Consider the following 20,143-nt stretch of genomic DNA (forward strand, 5'->3'; position numbering starts at 1 on the left):
TCTTCTACATGCCAAGGAATAAAGTCCTAACCTATTCAGTCTTTCCTTATAACGGGCTGCTTCACTGTCTGGTATGAAGGGTGGGGGGGGTGCGGATTGAGGTGGCAGAAACTTAGTAAGCTCCATCACGGGTACTAGCCTCTGTCGTATCCAAGACATCTCCAAGGAGCAATGTCTTGGGAAGGAAGCTCATCACTAAGGACCCCCACCACCCAGGAAATGCCCTTTTCTCACTGTTACCATCAGGTAGGAGGTACAGAAGCCTGAAGGCACACACTCAGCGATTCAGGAACAGCTTCTTCCCCTCTGCCATCCGATCTCTGAATGGACATTGAACCCTTGAACACGACCTCACTACTTTTTATTTGCTTTATTTGCTCTACTTATTTTTAACTTGGCTATTTAATAGACTTCAATATACTTACTACAATTCAGTTTTTTCTCTATATTTATTTGTCATGTATTTCGTTGTACTACTGCCGTAAAGTTAACAAATTTCAAGACATATGCTGGTGATACTGAACTTGATTTTCATTCTTTCCTTTTCATCAGAGGTACAAACTGGCACGGATGAGAGCTTCAGAAAGATTTTGAAAGACATAATTTTTTTATTTCATCTTATTCATATACTCCAATCCAAGACAGGGGAAAAACCATTTATCACTGACATCATTGTACAAAGCACAGCACGGGTTTCACACGGAGCCGGAAATAAAATGTAGTGTACACCAAGTTAGATATCAAAGCATATTCCATTGAACACTTCAGCACTTATTTAAACTTCCTGCATATTCTTCCTTTGGCTTGGTCGTTGTGGCGCATGAATGGCTTCGTGGTTGCGAGGAAACTACGTGAATGAGCCGAGAGCTGATGGGAACTCGAAATTTTCTTTGACCGTTTATTTCGGAAGCAATGATATCGTGACTGTTACACAAAAAATAGCCAAACTTCATTGCCTCCCCCCCCCACCCACCCCCCAAGCGACTGTAACAAAGATTTAAATATGAATTTTAAGACAAAAACTGAACTCGGATTTCATTCGCCTTTATTCACTCTCCCTGACATTTGAGATTCGAATTTTGCTCCTTTATTACGTCTAAGTAAGGAACCTTCTGAAGGGGCACAGTGGAGTCTGAAATACTCAGGAAACCGGGAAAATACCCACGGTCTCAGGGTGGATGAGCAGAACCCAAAGTTCTCCGAGTCAAACTTGAAATAAAACCGGCTATTAGACAAAAGAGTGAGCAAAGACGAAGCGCTGACTAACACTTTTAACACCGACTGCCAAACTTCTTTTTTATTCCGGGAGCATTTGACTTTGAAAATTGCTTCTGCACTTGAATTTTTAAAATAGCTGCATTTAAAGAGCTTGTGTACAACTTTTAACTGAGGGAGAGGTATTTTGGATTAGTCATCCAGACTGCTTTAGTTTTACCAGTCCTGTGCAGACGGACCCTTCCAGCGTTTGGAATGTGAGTTAGAATCCAAGCGTTTCCTGGCAACCATGAAACTCCAGTGCGCCATGTGACCAGTGCAAACCAATTAAAAAAAAAGAGGATTCTGCATGACAATGCTACATTCAGTCCTGTATACAAAAAGTAAACTCGCATCAAAAGATTTGGAGTTCGAATTTGAGGAGCTATAACAAGCTCTGAGATGCCAGTTGGATCACAGGGTCACCTTCTCCTCTCTCCTGATTTGCCCTGGCTTGGCAAAGGGCTTCCTTTCCAAGTGCAGGCAGTTTGGCAACGAACCTTGTATAAAAATAGAACGGGGAAGGAGAGGTTTGAAACAACGACTTTCAAAGGAAAATTCCGCCCTCGATTGACAAGTTAAACACCCCATAATAAATGGACGAGGTCCAGGACACGGACAGCACTGTCGTTCTACACAAATTAAGCGCGGAAAGAAGCTGGAATGAATTATGTGCATTAAACAGATCCTCTTGACAGCTGGGTGAAATCTGTTAACGTACGGAACCTCATAAGCTTCGCTCCCCCACTAATATACCTTCTCTTGTCCGTTATATGAGAAGAGCAATTCAGTAAAAAAATATTTTATATTAATTGGTGAACCCAGTGCACATAAATAATAGAAAAATTGGGTGCTATGTATGAGGGAAGGGTTATTTTGATTTTAAAGCAGGGGTACCCAACCTTGCTTAATGGTATTGGTCTATGGCATAAAAAAGGTCGGGAACGCCTGTGCTAGAGGAAGTTAAAAGGTCGGCACAACACCGTGGGCTGAAGGGCGCGTACTGTGTTCTAATGTTATATGTTCCAGTGTTCTACGTCCAAACCTACTAAAACACATGCCTCGTTTGGCCTTTCAATATAACCACAAGGGGACAGTGCAATACCACAGTTGTGCTTCACAGTGACGGTCAGGCTAAGAAATGGAATCAACAACGTCAATAAAATTAAAAGATAGGCAACACTTTTGCTCAATAAGTACAGCAATCAGTGGAACTGAAGCAAGCCAGAGCAATTATTGTCAGTCCCACTACAATCCTTGAGAGTCCCCAGATGGGTAAGTTTGCAACAAAATCAGCTATCAAATTTATCAATTTGATTTCAATTGTCTATTAGAACTATTAACTAAGATGATCCCTTACAAGCTAAGATATATTCCTCATTCCCAGGAACCTCACCTGATTTTAAATCATTGAATCATACTTCACGTGAGGAGGTTATTCAATTAAATGAATGTTTGGAAGTTTTATTTATTTGTTGAGCTAAATCATGGAATAGGTCCTCCTGGCCCTTCGAGCCAGACCACCCAGCAATCCCCAGATTTAATCCAGGCCTAATCATGGGACAACTTACAATGACCAATTGTAAACTGGTATGACTGTGGGAGGAAACCAGAGCACCCGGAGCAAACCCATGCGGTCGTGGAGAGAACGTATAAACTCCTTACAGTCAGGCGTGGGAATTGAACCCGGGTCATCTGTACTGTAAAGCATTGTGCTAACCACTACACTACTGTGCTTAATTTATTTAGAGGTACAGTGTGAAACAACGAGCCACACTGCCCAGCAACCCACCTATTTAACTCTGGCCTAATCACAGGACCGTTTTCCAATGACCAATTAACCTACTAACCGGTAAACATGTTTCAACTGTGGGAGGAAACCAGAGCACACAGAAGAAACTCGTGCAGTCACGGGGAGAACGTATAAACTCCAACATTGAACTCTGAACTCTGATGCTCCTGAGGGGCAATAGTGTTGCGCTAACCGCTACATTATTGTGGCCCCCCATTCATTCATCTCAGGAAAATCTCACTCCCTAATTTGCTTTCAAGAAGGAGCTAGATAGGTATCTTATGGATAGGGGAATCAAGGGTTATGGGGACAAGGCAGGAACCGGGTATTGATAGTAGATGATCAGCCATGATCTCAGAATGGCGGTGCAGGCTCAAAGGGCCGAATGGTCTACTTCTGCACCTATTGTCTATTGTCTATTGTCTAATTCATTCATTTGAGGATGGAGGATGTGACTTTCTTTCAAGGGCTAAGTGGAAATCTCAACCGACAGATTTCAATGTTGTATCACTAAAAGATGTACTGAAAATTAATTCTACACAGATTGTTTTGGGCAGAGAAACACCAATAACATAATATCATAAGCAGAACTGATGCTTATTCAAGTAAGGTGAAAATCTTACATCTCTTTGTCGAACTTTTTCTAAATCCAGTTTCAAAATCTGTTTTGGAGCAACGTGCACTGTGTATCTTCCTGACTACGTCTTTGTGCAAGCTGAACAATTTTTGGTATGGTGAGTCCACTGAAACACTAACTATGATATTAATACGTCATAATCCTTCAGTTTTACACTAACTATGATATTAATACGTCATAATCCTTCAGTTTTACAGCTCAGAATGAGGCTATTTGGCCCATCATGCTCATACCTGCCTAAAGTGGTCTTTTCCCTTTTCTCTGCTCAGGCCCAATAGGTACAGCTCGTTGAGTTTTCATTCAGATGTCGCTGTCAGGTGAAATTTCGTAAATGCTTCCCATCACCTCCAAGAGGCTGCTCCCTGTGGGTTAAAGGCAATCCCCAACCCTATCTCTCGTTCCCAGAATTTGGTCAATAAACCTTGGTCTTGCCTGCAACACTGAACCTCAAGAATTAGCAAAATAATTATTGCTGCCTCGAGAGTTACCTTGACCAGGAGAAAGCATAAATTCTGTCATTTGAAGCCAGTGATATGTGCTGATATTGAAGAGCAGAGCCCTTCATTGGTTCCAAACGAGGAGGAGAATTCTGTGCCAAGGGAGAGATACAGCAACAGAACTCAGATAACCCAGGAAGAAACCAACAATCTACCACTGCTGGAGGGACTTCCAGTCTGAGTCACAACCCATGTCACCAACTCTCCAATCATCACTCTGCTCCTCAGGATCTCCAGCACTTCCCCATCCACAGCTTTGAAGACATCAGGAGCCTTTACGCTGTAGTATGTAAACAATTGCAACTTAATCATGTCTTCCACAGATTGAAAACACAGGCAGAAGGAGATGAACTGTGGACTAACGCCATGCTAACTCGTACTGTATTAAGGTAGAGGTACAGCATTCCGCCTGACTCTACAAGATTCATGTGGCTGTCTGTGAGGTTGCCTCAGAATCCGATGGTCTCTGGCCTGTACCAGTCTGGGTGTGTACATAAAACGTGATGTCGTGTTAATTACATTGACAAAATCACAATTGCTACTATGAGTCCCTAAGTTTTGGAAACCTAAAGGCCCCTAAGTTTTGGAAACCTCTTCCAAAACCCTTTCCCTTTCCCCATTTTACTGTTAAACATCCCATTTCAAATTCTTAAGGATAGTCCTATGCCATTAAAGATCTCATTCTGCAGCATACAATCTGCAGGAGGAGCTCACTGGATCGAGGGGCATCCATGGGAGGGAGGCAATTGTCAGGACACAGATGCACTTAAGAGCTTAGGGCTTAAGGCTCGGTGCAGGATTTCAACCCCATGCGTCAGCAGTTCCTTTCCTCCTCCGGATGCCACTTACTCTGCTGAGTTCTGCCTGCAGATCATTGCTCTGGATCCCAGCATCTGCAGTCACTTGTGACTCTGGGATCTCCAGTGGAGCACAGTCCGCTCTTTAGTTCTCTCCGAGGTACTTCTGGGCTTTGTTTTGCAGAGACCATCACGTAGGTGCAAAAGCAGCTGCCAGCTGCTGGTGGGACAGGTTGCTGTCCAAGGTTGCTCACCAAGGTTGCTCACCAAGGTGGCCGCAGTCACTGGATGACCATCTGATGACCATGCTGCCTCCTTCCTCCCTCCTTTGTCAGATCCCACTAAAAGGCAGTGCCTTTGCTTTTTGAACCCCTATTCAGGCTGACAAGTAGGGGACAGAAAGACTTGCGGCTGAATCTGTTGGGGCCTTCTCCTGCATCCAGTGCACCGGGTGAGACCCGGCATAAATTGGGGGACCACTTCGTTGAGCACTCTTGGTCCATCCACCCTAAAAGGTGGTATTTCCCGGTGGCTACCATTTTAATCCCATTAGCCATTCCTGTTCTGACCTGTTGGTTCATGGCCACCATTACTGCCACCATGAGGCCAGTCTCAGGTTGAAGGAGCAACACCTCATATTCCATCTGGGTAGCCTCCAACCTGACACATGACACCGATTTCTCCAACTTCTGATAGCTTTCCCCACTCCCCTTTCTCTCTTCTTCCATTCCCTATTCTGGCTCCCCTCTCACCCCTTCTCTTCAACAGCCTATCATCCCCCACCAGTGCTTCTCCTTCCCATTCTCCCATGGTCCACTCTCCTCTCCTATCAGATTCCTTCTTCTTCAGCCCTTTACCTTTTCCACCTATCACCTCCCAGCTTCTCAATTCACCCTTCCCTTCCCCATGCACCTACTTGCCCTCTCACATGGCTTCATCTAACCCTTCCAGCTTGTACTCCATTCCCCCCTCCTCCCACCTTCTTATTCTGGGTTCTTCTTCCTTCCTTTCCTGTTCTGGGCCAAAACATCAATTCTTCATTCCACTCCACAGATGTTATCACCCCTATATCATTTCCCCCCAGTTGTCTTAAATCCCTTGAACTCATTATGTTAGATCTACCGTTCCCCCCTATATACCCTCTTCCCTCCAACACACTTGTTCAAAATGATTGGATACTCAAACAAAGATGTGTCTAGTGCTCTCATCAGTTCAGTAGTGGTAATCAACCAAGAACAAGTTTTACTCTGACTAGAGGATCACAGCAAGTCAGGCAGCAACTGTGGAGGCAAATGAACATTTGACATTTTGGGCCGAGACCCGTCATTGGACTGAAATGAAAGAGGGCAGCAGCCAGAATAGAATGGTGTGGAGAGAAGCACAAGCACAAGCTTGTGAGTAATAGGTGAATCTGGATGAAAGAGAGGGTAGGAAGGTGAGGAAAGTGAGAAAAGGGGAATGATAATGAGAATTTGGGAGGCTGGGGGATTATAGAGGGGTGGGGAAGATGGAATTTGATAGCAAAGTACAATAGATCATGGAATAAAGGGAAGGAGGTGAGCAACAAGTGGGAAGAGGGTATGTGTATGGAAAGGTGGAGGAGAAGGTGAGGAACAAATGGGAGGAAGGAATAGATGAATGACAGGTAAGGAGGCAGTGGGGAGCAAGTGGGAGGAAGCTGTGAATGATTGACAGGACAGGTGTTGAAGGTGAACAAATGGGAGGAAAATGTGGATGACTGACAGATCAGGAGGAGGTGGGGAACAAGTGGGAGGAGGGAATGGTGACTGAATAGTAGGAAGAGACAGGGAAGAAATGGGAGCAAGCTGTGGATGATTGACAGGTCAGGATGAGGTGGGGGACAAGTGGGAGGAAGTGGATGTTTGACAGGTCAGGAGTTGAGGGAAGAGGAAAGAGGAGGGGCCAGAGAAGTACATAAAACAAAAAGAGGTTGAAGGACAGAGGGAAATAGTTATCAGAAATTGATGTTAGTACCATCAGGTAGGAAACCTGATGGAGGTGTGGCTGTAATCTGTGTTTAGCCTCACTTTGGCAATAGAGGAGGCCATGGACAGTATGGGAACAAAATGGCTGACCACCAGGAGATCCTGGCTGTCACAGCAGATGGACCAAAGGGACTGGACTAAAGTTCACCCAGTAGCCTGAACTTCAACAATCCTAGAACAATCCTTTGGTAGGTATATTGTTGTACACTTTGTGTCTGGGTCAACTGATCTGGTGAGCTTCAATCTTAAAGGTAACTAGTGCTTAGATATAGGGAATGGTGAGCTTGGTGTTGGTTGCAGTGGGCGGTGAAGGAACACAATGGTAGTTTACATTCCCTGTGCACAGTCATGGGGATTTACAGACTCACAGCTTCAGTAACCCGGTGCATGGTCCCGAGTGTTATAAGCACAAATCTCGGTGTTGTTAAAAGGGTGGGGAAGGGCTTTAGTTTCAAGCTGACACCATCAATGATCATGTGCTGAAGGTCTACTGTGCATGTTACCGGTGCCCAAATTGGTGTTCCTGTCTTGTCTTAGACCCCCTAGTTTGCCAATCCCAAAGGAGGGCCCATCTTGCATTATTACAGTAAATTGGCCAGCTCCTCAGATCTGAATATTAGACGGTGCCTGTTCGGAATCATTCAATCTCTTATTGCTCTCCAGTCTGAGGGCCTCGTGCTTTGGCTGACCACTTAGTAGGGATCTGGTCTTCAGTAGGTGCCGGTAGGGTTGGAACCAGCCTTTAAAGAGTGGCGTGCAGACCCATTGGTGGAGAGGTCCAGAGGCAAGTGTACAGCCTTCTCATTCTCCTCAGTGTCATCATCATTTAGGTTGACCTCGGTGGTCTCCATGCGGCTGACCTTGTACATACTGCTCTGGGTATGAAAATACCTGGTGGACTTCATCTCCAGACCCTCATAGTCAGTGTCTTTGATGAACGGACACCAGCGGAAAGCACGGCGGAAGCCAACGCGGAACCTGCAAGGCAAACCAGACATGAGGTTTTAATGGTGTCCCAGCAAGGGGACACTTGGGCAGGTTTAGCGGGGTTGTGAGACATTCTGAGGGATGTGGGCTATCTGCTGGTGGGTGGGGACACCAGAGTTGGCAGATGCTGGATTGGGAAGCAATACCCGATCTGCTGGAGGAACTCAGTGGGTCAAGCAGCATCTGTGGGAGGAAAGAAACAGCCGTGGTTTCAGGTCAAAGCTCCGAACCAAGACCTGAAATGTCACCAGTTCCATTCCTCCCGCTGATGTGACTTGAACTGCTGAGCTTTTCTTGGAGATCGTTTGTGGTGGCCAAATGCGACTAGTTTGGATGAGTTGGACCAAAGAGTCCATTTCCACGCTCTATATCTCTACAGTCTGCTGTTGAAGTGTAAAAGGCTCACATTTCCTCACCAGCTATGTCCTAGCTCCAGTGGAACCTACTGGTGTTAGAGTAGGAGGGTGACCAGTTACTAGGAGATGTAAAAGAAGAATTAAAGATTATGGATGGATCTGTGCGTGGCTACCCTATGAGGCATTGGTATCATTTTGATCTTGCTTCTGGGTCAATAAACCAGTTGCCTGGACAGGTTTGTGAGTTCAAATCCCACCTGTGGAATTTAAGTCCAGTTGATTAAAAAAAATGGAACATGAAGCTTATAGTTAAAATAAGCTGCTGACCTGCAGGGGGTGACACATTTCCTTTTTCTAAGAACGTTGATGAGAAAAAGGAAATGTGTCACCCCCTGCAGGTCAGGAGTTAGTTCTGTACAGATGTGTATGGAACTCCACACTAACAATTACCTGCATCTAAGGTGGATCAGCCAGCTGGCCACGTGGGTACCCAATGCAGTGGTCCCCCCCATCCCATGAGGTGACCAACTAAATATCGGCAAAGTTGAGCACCTTGCCTCTAAATGGGATTCTCAGCAGAAAAGCTACTTTTAAAATTAATGATCAAGCATTCACGTCCATCTGCATTTCATCACCATTCCCCAACTCATCTGCCCACCCATACACACAAAATGCCTCTAAAGTACAGAAACACTGGTGAGAAATCCCTCACAACCCTGTTCCCAAAGTCTTTCTGACACTGCGTAGAAACACTTTTGCCGGTCAATAAGTGTGAGACTCAGTTTGTAAGTGCAGGTGTATGTGTATGTGGGGGTATTCGTGTGTGCTGTTGTGTGTCCATTTCTGTATCTGTGTGTGTGTGTGTGTGTGTGTGTGTGTGTGTGTGTGTGTGTGTGTGTGTGTGTGTGTGTGTGTGTGTGTGTGTGTGTGCGTGTGTGTGTGTGTGTGTGTGTGTGTGTGTGTGAATATGTGCCAGTCTGAACATGTATGTGTGCCTGCACTTCACATCCAAATGAAAATGAAAAGGGTTGTAAGTTATCCCACAGCTGATTAGACTGTAGCCACACTCTGGGGCACTGTGTGTTTGCAAAACCCTCACTTGGATGAAGAACAAGAGAGGTACTGACACCCGTCTTACTAATTCAATGAACAAGACTTTATGGACATTAATCCCTCGGTGAACATTTGTGCTCTGTGTCTGTTACAAACACATCTGCCTGGCGAAAGTTACACCAAGGTGCAAAGTTGGTAGGAAGTGGGTGTCAGGAAGTTCTAACTTAGCAGTTGCTAACCCTGGAGGATTCTTCATTAGCAGGAGGAGCCTGCCTTGTGTTTGGACTTACCGTTCATTGAGACAGCAGTAGATTATGGGGTTGTACATTGTGGAACTCATGGCGAGCCAGAAGATGGCCAGATACACTTGCTGGATGTATTTCTCCAGGTAGATATCAGGGTGGAAGAGGGAAAGCAGGAAGTAGATGTGAAAGGGAAGCCAGCACACAGCGAAGGTAGTCACCACTACAATCATCATCTTCACCACCTGCAAGGGCAGAAGGGACAACCATCAGATGGCCAGTTCCTCATGTTCAGACCCAGATTCCAAACCACACCGCAAGCTCAGACTCGCTCAGTTCCGTCTTGCATTCTGTACTGTTGAGCAAAGCAACTGCTTGGAGGAACAGTACGACAATAGACAGTTAGAAAGTTAGAGAGATAGATAGAAAGACTGAGAAAGAGAGATAGACAAACAGCCAACTAGACAAGCAGTTGGAGAGGCAGTTAAACAGATTGATCATTCATTATGTGCTGTGCTATATACATGGGCGATCATAACCATGTTTGTTCTTGGCTGGGTTTTCTACAGTTTGCCTTTTTCTGGGCAGTGTCTTTATGATGTTAGTGATCCCAGGCATTATCAATACTCTTCAGAGATTGTCTGCCTGGTATCAGTGGTCATATAACCAGGACGTGATATGCACCAACTGCTCATACGGCCATCCACCACCTGCACCCATGGCTTCACCTGACCCCGATCGGAGGTGGGGTGGTGGGGGGGCTAAGCAGGTGCTACACCTTGCCCAAGGGTGATCTGCAGGTTAGTGGAAACAAGGAGAACCTTATACCTCTTTTGGTAGAGACGTATGTCCACCCTACCACCTGCGATATCAGATAGATAAATAATAGGTAGATAAATAGACAGATAGATAGATAGACATATAGATAGACACATACATATAGAAGCTTCTGGAATATTTCTGTTTCAAAGTTCCACGAACTAATCAGAAAGATTAATGCACACTATCCAATGGACAATAAGGAGATTATGTTCTGATACTCCTTATGCATTGTTACTCATTGAAAAACTAGAGCAATTGCCTTCAATGGGAGTTTCCTTTCTCCCAATCCTCCCAATTGGCAATGCCATTTGCTGGAGGAAAGTAATCAACAGAAGACCTCACTCACCTTCCTCTTGGAATTGAGCTGCTCCCTATATCTGTCCGAGGAATCCCCTGGGATCTCACTGGCCCACAGCGTCCTGCCCACAACAGTGTAGGTAAACCCCATCACAATCAGGGGCATGAAGTAGACAAGGGCTATCACACAGACGTGGTACCTGTTTGGAAGATTTGGCAACAGTCAGAGAAGATTACCATCTAGCAATTCTGATCCCTGAAGGTTTACTGGGGAGTTCTAGATCAAGTCAAGTTTATTGTCATTTAATTATATTCATGTATATTGTCAAATGAGACAATGTTTATCTGGAGCACAGTGTAAAGCACACAGCAGTACACATAACACACAATAACTTAGGAAAGTAAGGATAAGATCAATAGATGAACTATGCATAAATAAACAAAATGCATAAATTAAATATTGTAAGTGTACTGCCCTGGTTAAGCTTTCTACTGCTATGCTCTGAGGTAGTTTATATTAGCAGTTTTCTGTAAAAGTAGTGTGCCATGCTGGGAAGTGTGTTTTGTCCGTGGCTAAGATGAGGATCCTTGTCGTCCAATTTAGGAATGTAAGTTAGCCAATCAGGATCGTGGGATTCTTCCTGATGGCAGCAGTGAAAAACAGCCTGGGTGGTGGGAATCTCTTGATACTGGATGCTCCATCACACATCTATAGAAGTTTGTCAAAGTTTCTGATGTCATGCTGAACATTCACACACTTCTAAGGTGCAGTTGTGCTTTCTTCCTAATTGCACTTATGTGCTGGACCTGGGATAGATCCTCTAAAATGATAACACCAAGGAATTTAAAGTTGCTGACCCTCTCTACCTCTGATCCTCTGATGAGGACTGGCTTATGGATCTCAGCTTTCCCCCTCCTGAAATCAATAATCAGGTCCTTGGTCTTGCCGACATTGGGTGAGAGATGCTGTTGTGACACTGCTCAGCCAGATTTTCAGTCTCCCTTCCATATACTGATTCCTCATCACCTTTGATTCAGCCAATGACAGTGGTGTCTTCAACAAGCCTAAATATGGCATTGGAGCTGTGCTTAGCCTCACAGTCATAACTATAAAGCAAGTAGAGCAGGAGGTTAAGCACTGAGCCTTGTAGTGCTGAAGGTTATTGTGAAGAATATGTTATTACTAATCCAAACTGACTGGGATCTGCAAGTGAAAAAATCAAGGATCCGATTGTATAAGGAATATTGAAGCCAAGGTCTTAGAGCTTATTTATTAGTTTTAAGGGGATGATGGTATTGGATGCTGAGCTGTAGTCGATAAGGAGCATCCGGATGTATGCATCTTTGCTGCCCAGGTTTTCCAGGGTTGAATGAAGAGCCCATGCGATGGCATCTGCTGTGGACCTGTTGCTTCGGTAGGCAAATTGGAGAAGATCCAAGTTGCTTCCTAGGCGGGAGTTGAAAATGTTTCATCATCAACCTATCAAAACACTTAATCACTGTGGATGTAAGTGCTACTGGATGATAGTCATTGAGGCTGGTTGCTATGTTCTTCTTAAGCACTGGTATAACTGAAGGCTGCTTGAAGCCCATGGGAACCTCAGACTATTGAAGCAGGAGGTTAAAGATCTCAGCGTACACTCCGGCCAGTTGACTAGCACAGGTCTTTGGGCACCCCATCTGGGCTAGCTGCTTTCTGTGGGTTCATCTTCCTGAAAAATGCGCTCTAGAATGACCTCTTGTATCATCATCACCTGACCTGACTGCCACTGATCTGGCCCTCAGCTGAGTGTGGATCTCATGGCTCAACCTGGACTTCTGGGTTGGGAAGAATAAATGATTTTGCGGGAGACACACATTTATGATTGTTTTTATGAAGTCCAAGACAACCCTGGTGTCTTCATTCATTTAAAGAGACCTGTCTTTCTCTCTAAAGTCCCATCTTGCTGTCAGCAAGTTGACAAGATCAGGTGATACTTTTAAGGAGTATGGGTTTGATCTTTCAGGAACAATAAACACCGGGGTTCCCATTCCACTTTTAAAATCCTCTTAAACAAAGTTCGCCAGTGTGACAATATAGCCTCTTTAAATGAAAATGAACAACACGGTCAACAAAGCCTGAATATTCCATAATTTTATGGAAATATTGACTTTTTTCTGCGAGATCTTCAGCAAACTCTTCCCTTGGGATCTGTTCACATGCCTACTTTACAAGGATTCACCAACAGCCATCTTGGGATTCAGACTGGCCTTAAGCCGGAGCAGCTCTAGAAGCGGCCGGAACTCAGTGGGTTAAGAGATTCAAAGCGCATTTATTATCAAAGTACACAACCCTGAGATTTGTCTTCCCTACAGACAGCCATGAAACAATGAAAACCATGGAACCTTTATTCAAAGAAAAATATCAACCCCCTTCCCCCACATGCAAAAAAAAACAATTTGCACAAACAGAAGAACAGTGTTAAAGACTCAGAGTGTAAAACACAAAATCAGAAGAGTCCAGCTTAGCTCAGTCCAGTTCAATCTTGGAGCTATGTGGTTCATTATCTGCAGGCCACGCTGATCAAAATCGTCCAAAATAGCAACAGAAAAAAGGAGCGACCAGAAACCAGAAGCACATCATAATGTGCGTCAGGCATTATCTATGAAGCTAAGTGGACTGCTGAAGTTTCAGGTCGAGACCTTTCATCTGGACTGAAAGACAGAGGTGAGCTAGTTGGTATAAGAAAGTGGAGGGAAAGGATGCAGCAAGAGTTGGGAGGCGATAGGTGGACTCGGGTGAGCAAGGAGGATGATGAATGGATGAGGGAGGGAGGAGAGCGGAAATGATGTCAGACAATGGGGTGAAAGGTCAAAGTGACAAATGGCTGAGAAAGGAATCAGGTAGGAGAGAATGATAGAGTATGGAGGGGCTGGGGCATGGAATCAGATAGGATGATTGGAACCAGCTGAATTAGAGGAGACAGAAATGAATATAAATGGAGCAGTTACCAGACATCTGATAATTCAATGTCCATGCCAACAGGGTAGAGGCTGCCCAGGTGGAAATGCAGTGCTGTTTCTCTAATTTGTGTATAGCCTCGATGTGACAGTGGAGGAGGCATGTTGGTGTGGGGCTGGGAAATGGAATTAAAGTGGCTGGTTGCTGGGTGATCCAGGCCAGCATGGTGGATGGAGCAAAGGTGCTTGGTGAAGGTGTTGGCTTTAAGATGGCTTCTGCTGCTTGTTACAAGTGGGTAAGGGGATAAAGGAGAAGCTTTCCAATATCCCAGGGTGGGTGAGGAATAAATGAAATGGCAACATCAAAAGCAGGGAAACTATTTAATGCCCCTATGCCCAGCCATCTGAAGGCTCCATCCTCTCTGATATTGATGTTCACTTGCCCCAGGGTGCAATAATACTAAATAGCAAAGCTTTTGCTTCCTGAATACTTTTGGGTGTATCTTATGGACTTTGGGCTGTTGATCATGAAAATCACCATGAAATTTCACTATAATGCACCAGTTTTTGAAATCGTTTATATTTGCTATTTCAATTCATAATTCAAGTCGATTAAAATCTTGCCCACAATGTGAGCTGGGAAGTTTTCTATCTTGTCCCGGAATGCCTGGGCATGCTTAGGCAGGGAAGATGCTCCATGCCAGGACATCTTCTAAAAACGCTATAAATTTCCATGAAGCATTTTGATATTTAAGGGAAATGTTTCCCAGAATAACTGATGCCAAGATTAAGGAAGGCACCTTTGCTGGTCCACAAATTAAATAGCTCGTCAATGACAGACAATTCAAAGAACTTCTAGTGGGACCGGAGAAAATCACATGTAAGGCGGTCAAAGATGTTGTTGAAAATGTTCTTATTTTCAACTACAGAACACTAAACTGCACGCAGCTGGTTGACAACCTGCTTCAAGCATACAAAACCATTTCCTGCATTCTGTTTAGACTTCTTCCCAGCAAGCCTTGGTCCTGTCAGTGGCAAGCAAGGTGAAAGGTTTTTCCAGGATATTGTGGACATGGAGAAATGGTATCAGGGCAACTGGAATCCATCAATGCCGGCTGAATATTGTTGGACGCTTAAGCCAGAAGTCTCAGACCCTGAGCACAAATGAAGTAATCAACAAAACATTTTTAGCTTAGTTGCAATATTGCAAAACATCAGCACCATAATTCAATCAATTTTATGTTAATTTATATTTAATAAAAGTTTATTTCTTGTTTCTCCAAATTCCTATGTGATACAAGTAGTCTGAAATTATATTTGTGTTCAGCTGCAAGCAGTCTGTCATAAGCAAAAAGAAAATTCTGAGGATAGAACACTTCAAAAAAAATTGTTCTCCTGTGTAACTAACATATCTCAGAACTCCCAGCAAAAACATCTTATCCTTACGTGTCTCGTCTCAGTCAGCTTTCAGAACTGCACCCTCCATAAAAAATAAATCATACCTTTGTGCCTAGTAGCACTGCAGTAAGCATAATGCAATTATAGTTACAGAGACTAAGGTTCAATTCCCATTGCTGTCTGTAAGGAGTTAGTACTTTCTCCTGGTGAACCACCTGGGTTTCATCTAGGCACTGCAGTTCCCTCCCACATTCTAAATTCAAAGGTTAATTGGTTACAGTTAGTTGGTTATATTGGGCCTGTTACCATGCTGTATCTCTAAATCAAAATATAAAATGCCACGCTGCTTCTTTTCCCTGTGTTTGCAGTCACTGGCTCCCTCATTCATTTTCTCCTGACCCATCTGATGGCCACTGTTAATCTCCGCTCAAGGAATCCTATGACTTTCTATTTCAGAGACTACAGCCCCAATTTATGTGTAACCTCTTCTCAACTTAACTCTCGAAGCCCATGTATTACTCTGGCATGCAATTTACACCCAAAACATGCTCTACAAGATACGGTAATCAGACCTGCTCACGATACTCCAGTGTGATCCAATCAGGCTTTATATAGTGGGGTTATACCTTGATTCTAACCTTCCAGAAATAGGATAAATTTACATAAGCCTTTTAATGGCCGCCTTTAGCATTTTAATGGCCTGTGGTGGCGGGGGTCACAACATGAAAAGGGCTAAAATGGTGTGCTAATGGAACAAAGCACAGACACTTTGTACAGGCTTTTCAATATGTGGAAGTTCTGTAAGGCAACAGCCAAGATGATAAGGCAGCAGAGACAGCTTGCAAACATAGGCTACATCCACACTAGACCAGATAATTTTGTAAAAGCCGGTTTCGCGTAAAAACGATGGGCATCCACACTATGCGTTATTGAAAATATCTCTATCCAGTCTGAAACAGAGATTTTGGTGAGTTTCCTCCTGCTGTGCATGCGCAGGACACATCTACCGAAAACAAACAACATGTTTGGTGTCGAATCTCACCGTAGAAGTTCGTGTTTGTATAGTTAAAGACTAGAAAAACTTAAAATGACGGATAGCTGTTGGTTGTCACGCAGGAGAACTTAAAACTAAAAAAAAAACAAATACTGGAGCGTACGGCGGCAACCAACAGGGAGTTCACGGACAGATTGACCCGGCTGACGACGAACATTGAAAAACTGACTAACTCTGTTGCATTAATGATGCACCATCAATAACTCACACTGAGACGTAAGGTGAGATATCGGCTTTTATTGACTGGAAGAAGGAACCAGGAGTGAGTGTCTATCATACAATGTCCTGGAGACTGAGACCGAGCGTCAGGCCTCAGATCTCCTTTATACAGGGGCCTGTGGGAGGAGCCACAGGAGCAGTCAGCAGGGGGCGTGTCCTGACAGGCACATAGTTCACCACAATTAATAAAGCACCTTGTTAAATGTATAAAACATGTCTTCATCAGTGTTATCTTGTATTCACATACAATGTTACATTAGGCTGTTACACATTGTCAGAGAAGTACTTGCATAAATAGGGAAACTACCTTCATACGAGCAAGGACAGAAAATGGCAAAGTGAGTACAGTATACTTACTTATTCAGTAAGTTATAGGTCAAAGTACTTGGTGAGTACATTTCTAACTCTTCTGGCTTCAGTCTCATTGCCATCTGTTATGAAATTGTTAGGTTGCATTCAAGAAAACAATGAAATGGCGCGCTGCCATCTGACAGCGTTTTCAAAAGTCTCCAGTTACCCCGTCCACACTGATCTGCCCAAGCAGCGTTTTCAAAAATATCCACTTTGGAAAGCGTTTTTGAAAAGCTCTGGTTTCAGGAGATGAAAACACCGTTTTAGTGTGGACGGAGGGTAAAAACGAAGAGAAAAAGCTTCAGTTACGGATTTATCCGGCATAGTGTGGATGTAGCCATAGTGCAGTCACCCAGGCTGAACATGGCCCTTAAATACCCAACTCTCCTTTGTGTAGTTATTCTGTTCAAGCTTCGGAACAAAATCACCAAGCACAGCAAAGCTAGATAAAGATGCAAATGAAGGATTCTAGGGCAAATCTTACTATTGGACGGTTATCTTACTAATTCTCAAGTATTATTTGCCTTGAATTGGTTATTAACAGATGAAATATGTATCATGAGTGGTACATAAATATGCAAATGATAGGATTCAGAAGTGTACAAACTTTCTATTGGATCAATATCTGTATCCAACTCATCAATTTGTATATAAAAATGGCATTTCTCTGTTCAAACTTCAGAATAGTTTGGTGACAAAGGCCAGTCTATTCTTGTTCATTCATTCATTATGTGCTATGTTATATGACATGGCCAATTGTGGTCTTTCCATGACCATGATTGTTCTAGGCTAATTTTTCTTCAGAGGTGGTTTGTTTTCTTCTGGGCAGTGTCTTTACAAGACGGGTGACCCCAGCTGTTATCAATACTCTTCAGAGATTGTCTGTCTGGTGTCAGTGGTCACATAACCAGGACTTGTGATATGCACCAGCTGCTCATACGACCATCCACCACCTGCTCCCATGGCTTCATGTGATCCTGATTTTGGGGGGGGGGGGGTGCTAAGCAGGTGCTACACCTTGCCCCAAAGTGACTTAATGTCCCTTTAGATCTCCAGAGGACCATTGGCATGGTTCTTGTGGGGAATATAGTTCTGCTTCTGGGAGAATCTAGAAGTGTGGTTACTGCTTGAAGGTCATGGGTGATGTATTTAAGAGGTGGGTGACACTACTTCCTTTTTTACTCTCCAAGGCCTGTGGGTCATTGGAACTTCTTTCTTCCACAAAGCACCATGGAAGCAAAGTATTTGAATATTTTATGGCAAAGGGAGCCAAACTCGTAATCAGCCAGGAATGGATGAAAAAGCAGAAATATGGAGTTATAGAGAAAGGAAGGAAAGTGGGTGGCATATTAGTATAGAGACTAATGCAGTTGCTTTCCAGTGACAATCATCACCGATCGTAGTTTGGTTCCTGCCGCTGTCTGCCAGGAGTTTATATGTTCTTCCTGTGACCACGTGGGTTCCACTGGGTACTCCGGTTTCCACCCACATTCCAGAGATGTACAGGTTAGGGTTAATGAGTTGAGGGTGTGCTGTGTTGGCATTGAAGGCATGGCAACACTTGTGGGCAGCCCAATAGAATCCTCGCAGATTTGATTTGACTCAAACAATGCATTTATTCCATTGTATGTTTCAATGAAACCATGAACCAATACCATTAAGCAAGAGGCCTGTAGATGCCAGTTTGGGAACCCCTGCTGTGGGAGAACTTTATGCCATTTCCTCCCTAGAATCTTCTGTGCAAAGCAGGAATCTGGCTTTGAGATATCCTCTTGTCAGGCTGTGAAAGTTCCTTGAGTATAGTGTGTCAAGTCAGTTATTCAGTCGCAGGGTCATAACTATTTATAGCTGAACATCTGCTCAGATGCTCAGCCACACAAGGTGACATCAACAGCGTGTTCATCCAGCCTCCCCTATTTTCAATCCCCTTCAGCGCAGCCAAATGTACTCCGCTCTCTATCAGAAACTTTATCACAAATCCAACCAAATTACGCCCACACATGCACTTGTTCACAAGCAACTTAATGGCTCAGCTAGCACAGCCGTTGCCTCAAAGTGTTGGGGACCGTGTTAAATCCTGAAGTTGTCCATGTGGAGTTTGCAAGTTCTCTCCTGACCGTGTGGGTTGCCTTTAGTTGCTCCAGTTTCCTTCCACATGCCAAAGACATGTGGGTTGATAGGTTAATTGGACTAGAATCTGGAGGAGGGATGTAGGAATGTGGATTAAGGTATAGTTAGTTTAGATAGGTAGTTCATGGGCAGAAAAACCTGTTTCCTTGCTGTGTCTCTCTAAGAGTGAAATGCATCTATCATACTTTTTCTTCATACCTCCCACCCCCTAAGGTTAGAACATAAGAAATAGAAACAGGAGCAGGCCATCTGGTCTGCTGAGCCTGTTCTGCCATTTAACAAGATGATGGCTGATCTGGCCATGCACCCATTTCCACCTACCTGCCTTTTCCACATACCTTTAATTCCCCTATTATGCAAAAATCTATCCAACCTTGTCTTAAATGTATTTACTGAGGCAGCCTCCACTGCTTCACTGGGCAGAGAATTCCACAGATTCACCAACCTACTCCCCCCAATCTTGAGGCTATGTCCCCTAGTTCTAGTCTCACCTAACAGTGGAGATAACTTTCCTGCCCCTATCTTAACTATCCCTTTCATAATTTTATATGTTTCTATAAGATCTTCTCTCATTCTTCTGAATTCCATCGAGTACAGTCCCAGGCAACTCAATCTCTCCTCATAGTCTAACCCCTTTGTCTCTGCAATCAACCTGGTGAACCTCCTCTGCACCACCTCCAAAGCCAGTGAGTATATGCTTCTTCAAATAATGAGACCAGAACTGCATCCTGATAAGTTGGTGCCTTTTACTTTATTTTCTTTTCCTTCATATATACTGTATTGCATAGTACTCTTTTAGTTTTAGTAAAATCTTTGAAATGTATTCTGTAACGGTATCTGGTGTGAGTTTGATATTGTGTGTGTGTGTACGTGCGGCATAAACTTGATTCTCACAGCACCTGCATGTACGGGAGGTGGGATTGGTGAGTGGCTGGATCTCCTTTTCCCCTAGATATTTACCAGCCTGCTGGGTAAGTGTTACGTTTGTGGGGTGCTCGTCCTGGATTGGATTGTTAGGGGCTGTGGAATTGCGCAGGCAGCAGAGCCGAGATGGACAGAGATAAGTTTGTTAACTGGTACGAGTTGGAAGATGTACCGGTAGCCTTTGTCAGCCGAAGCTTGTCGCCACCTGAGAGAAACTATCCAATCACAAGTTGGAGTTCCTGGTGCTGAAGTGGACTGTGGTGGACAAGTTGAGCGATTACCTGTACGGAGCCAGGTTTGAGGTGAGAACGGATAACAATCCTCTCACTTATATTCTGACTTTGGCTAAGCTGGATACCACAGAACATTGGTGGCTGGCAGCCTTGT

General features: G+C 44.1%; 1 protein-coding gene across 1 annotated transcript in view; it reads right to left on the reverse strand.

Moving 5' to 3' along the window:
* Nucleotides 1-987: 987 nt before the first annotated feature.
* Nucleotides 988-20,143, reverse strand: part of LOC132391443 (substance-P receptor-like) — a 100,879-nt gene continuing 81,723 nt past the window's right edge. The window contains exons 3-5 of the mRNA XM_059964655.1: nucleotides 10,790-10,940; nucleotides 9,670-9,866; nucleotides 988-7,961 (exon numbers count right to left, since the gene is read on the reverse strand). Coding sequence (XP_059820638.1) covers nucleotides 7,694-7,961; nucleotides 9,670-9,866; nucleotides 10,790-10,940 — 616 coding nt within the window. The 3' untranslated portion in view covers nucleotides 988-7,693. The remainder of the gene's footprint in view (nucleotides 7,962-9,669; nucleotides 9,867-10,789; nucleotides 10,941-20,143) is intronic.

The sequence above is a fragment of the Hypanus sabinus genome, chromosome 1 (assembly GCF_030144855.1).
Source record: "Hypanus sabinus isolate sHypSab1 chromosome 1, sHypSab1.hap1, whole genome shotgun sequence".
Taxonomy (NCBI): domain Eukaryota; kingdom Metazoa; phylum Chordata; class Chondrichthyes; order Myliobatiformes; family Dasyatidae; genus Hypanus; species Hypanus sabinus.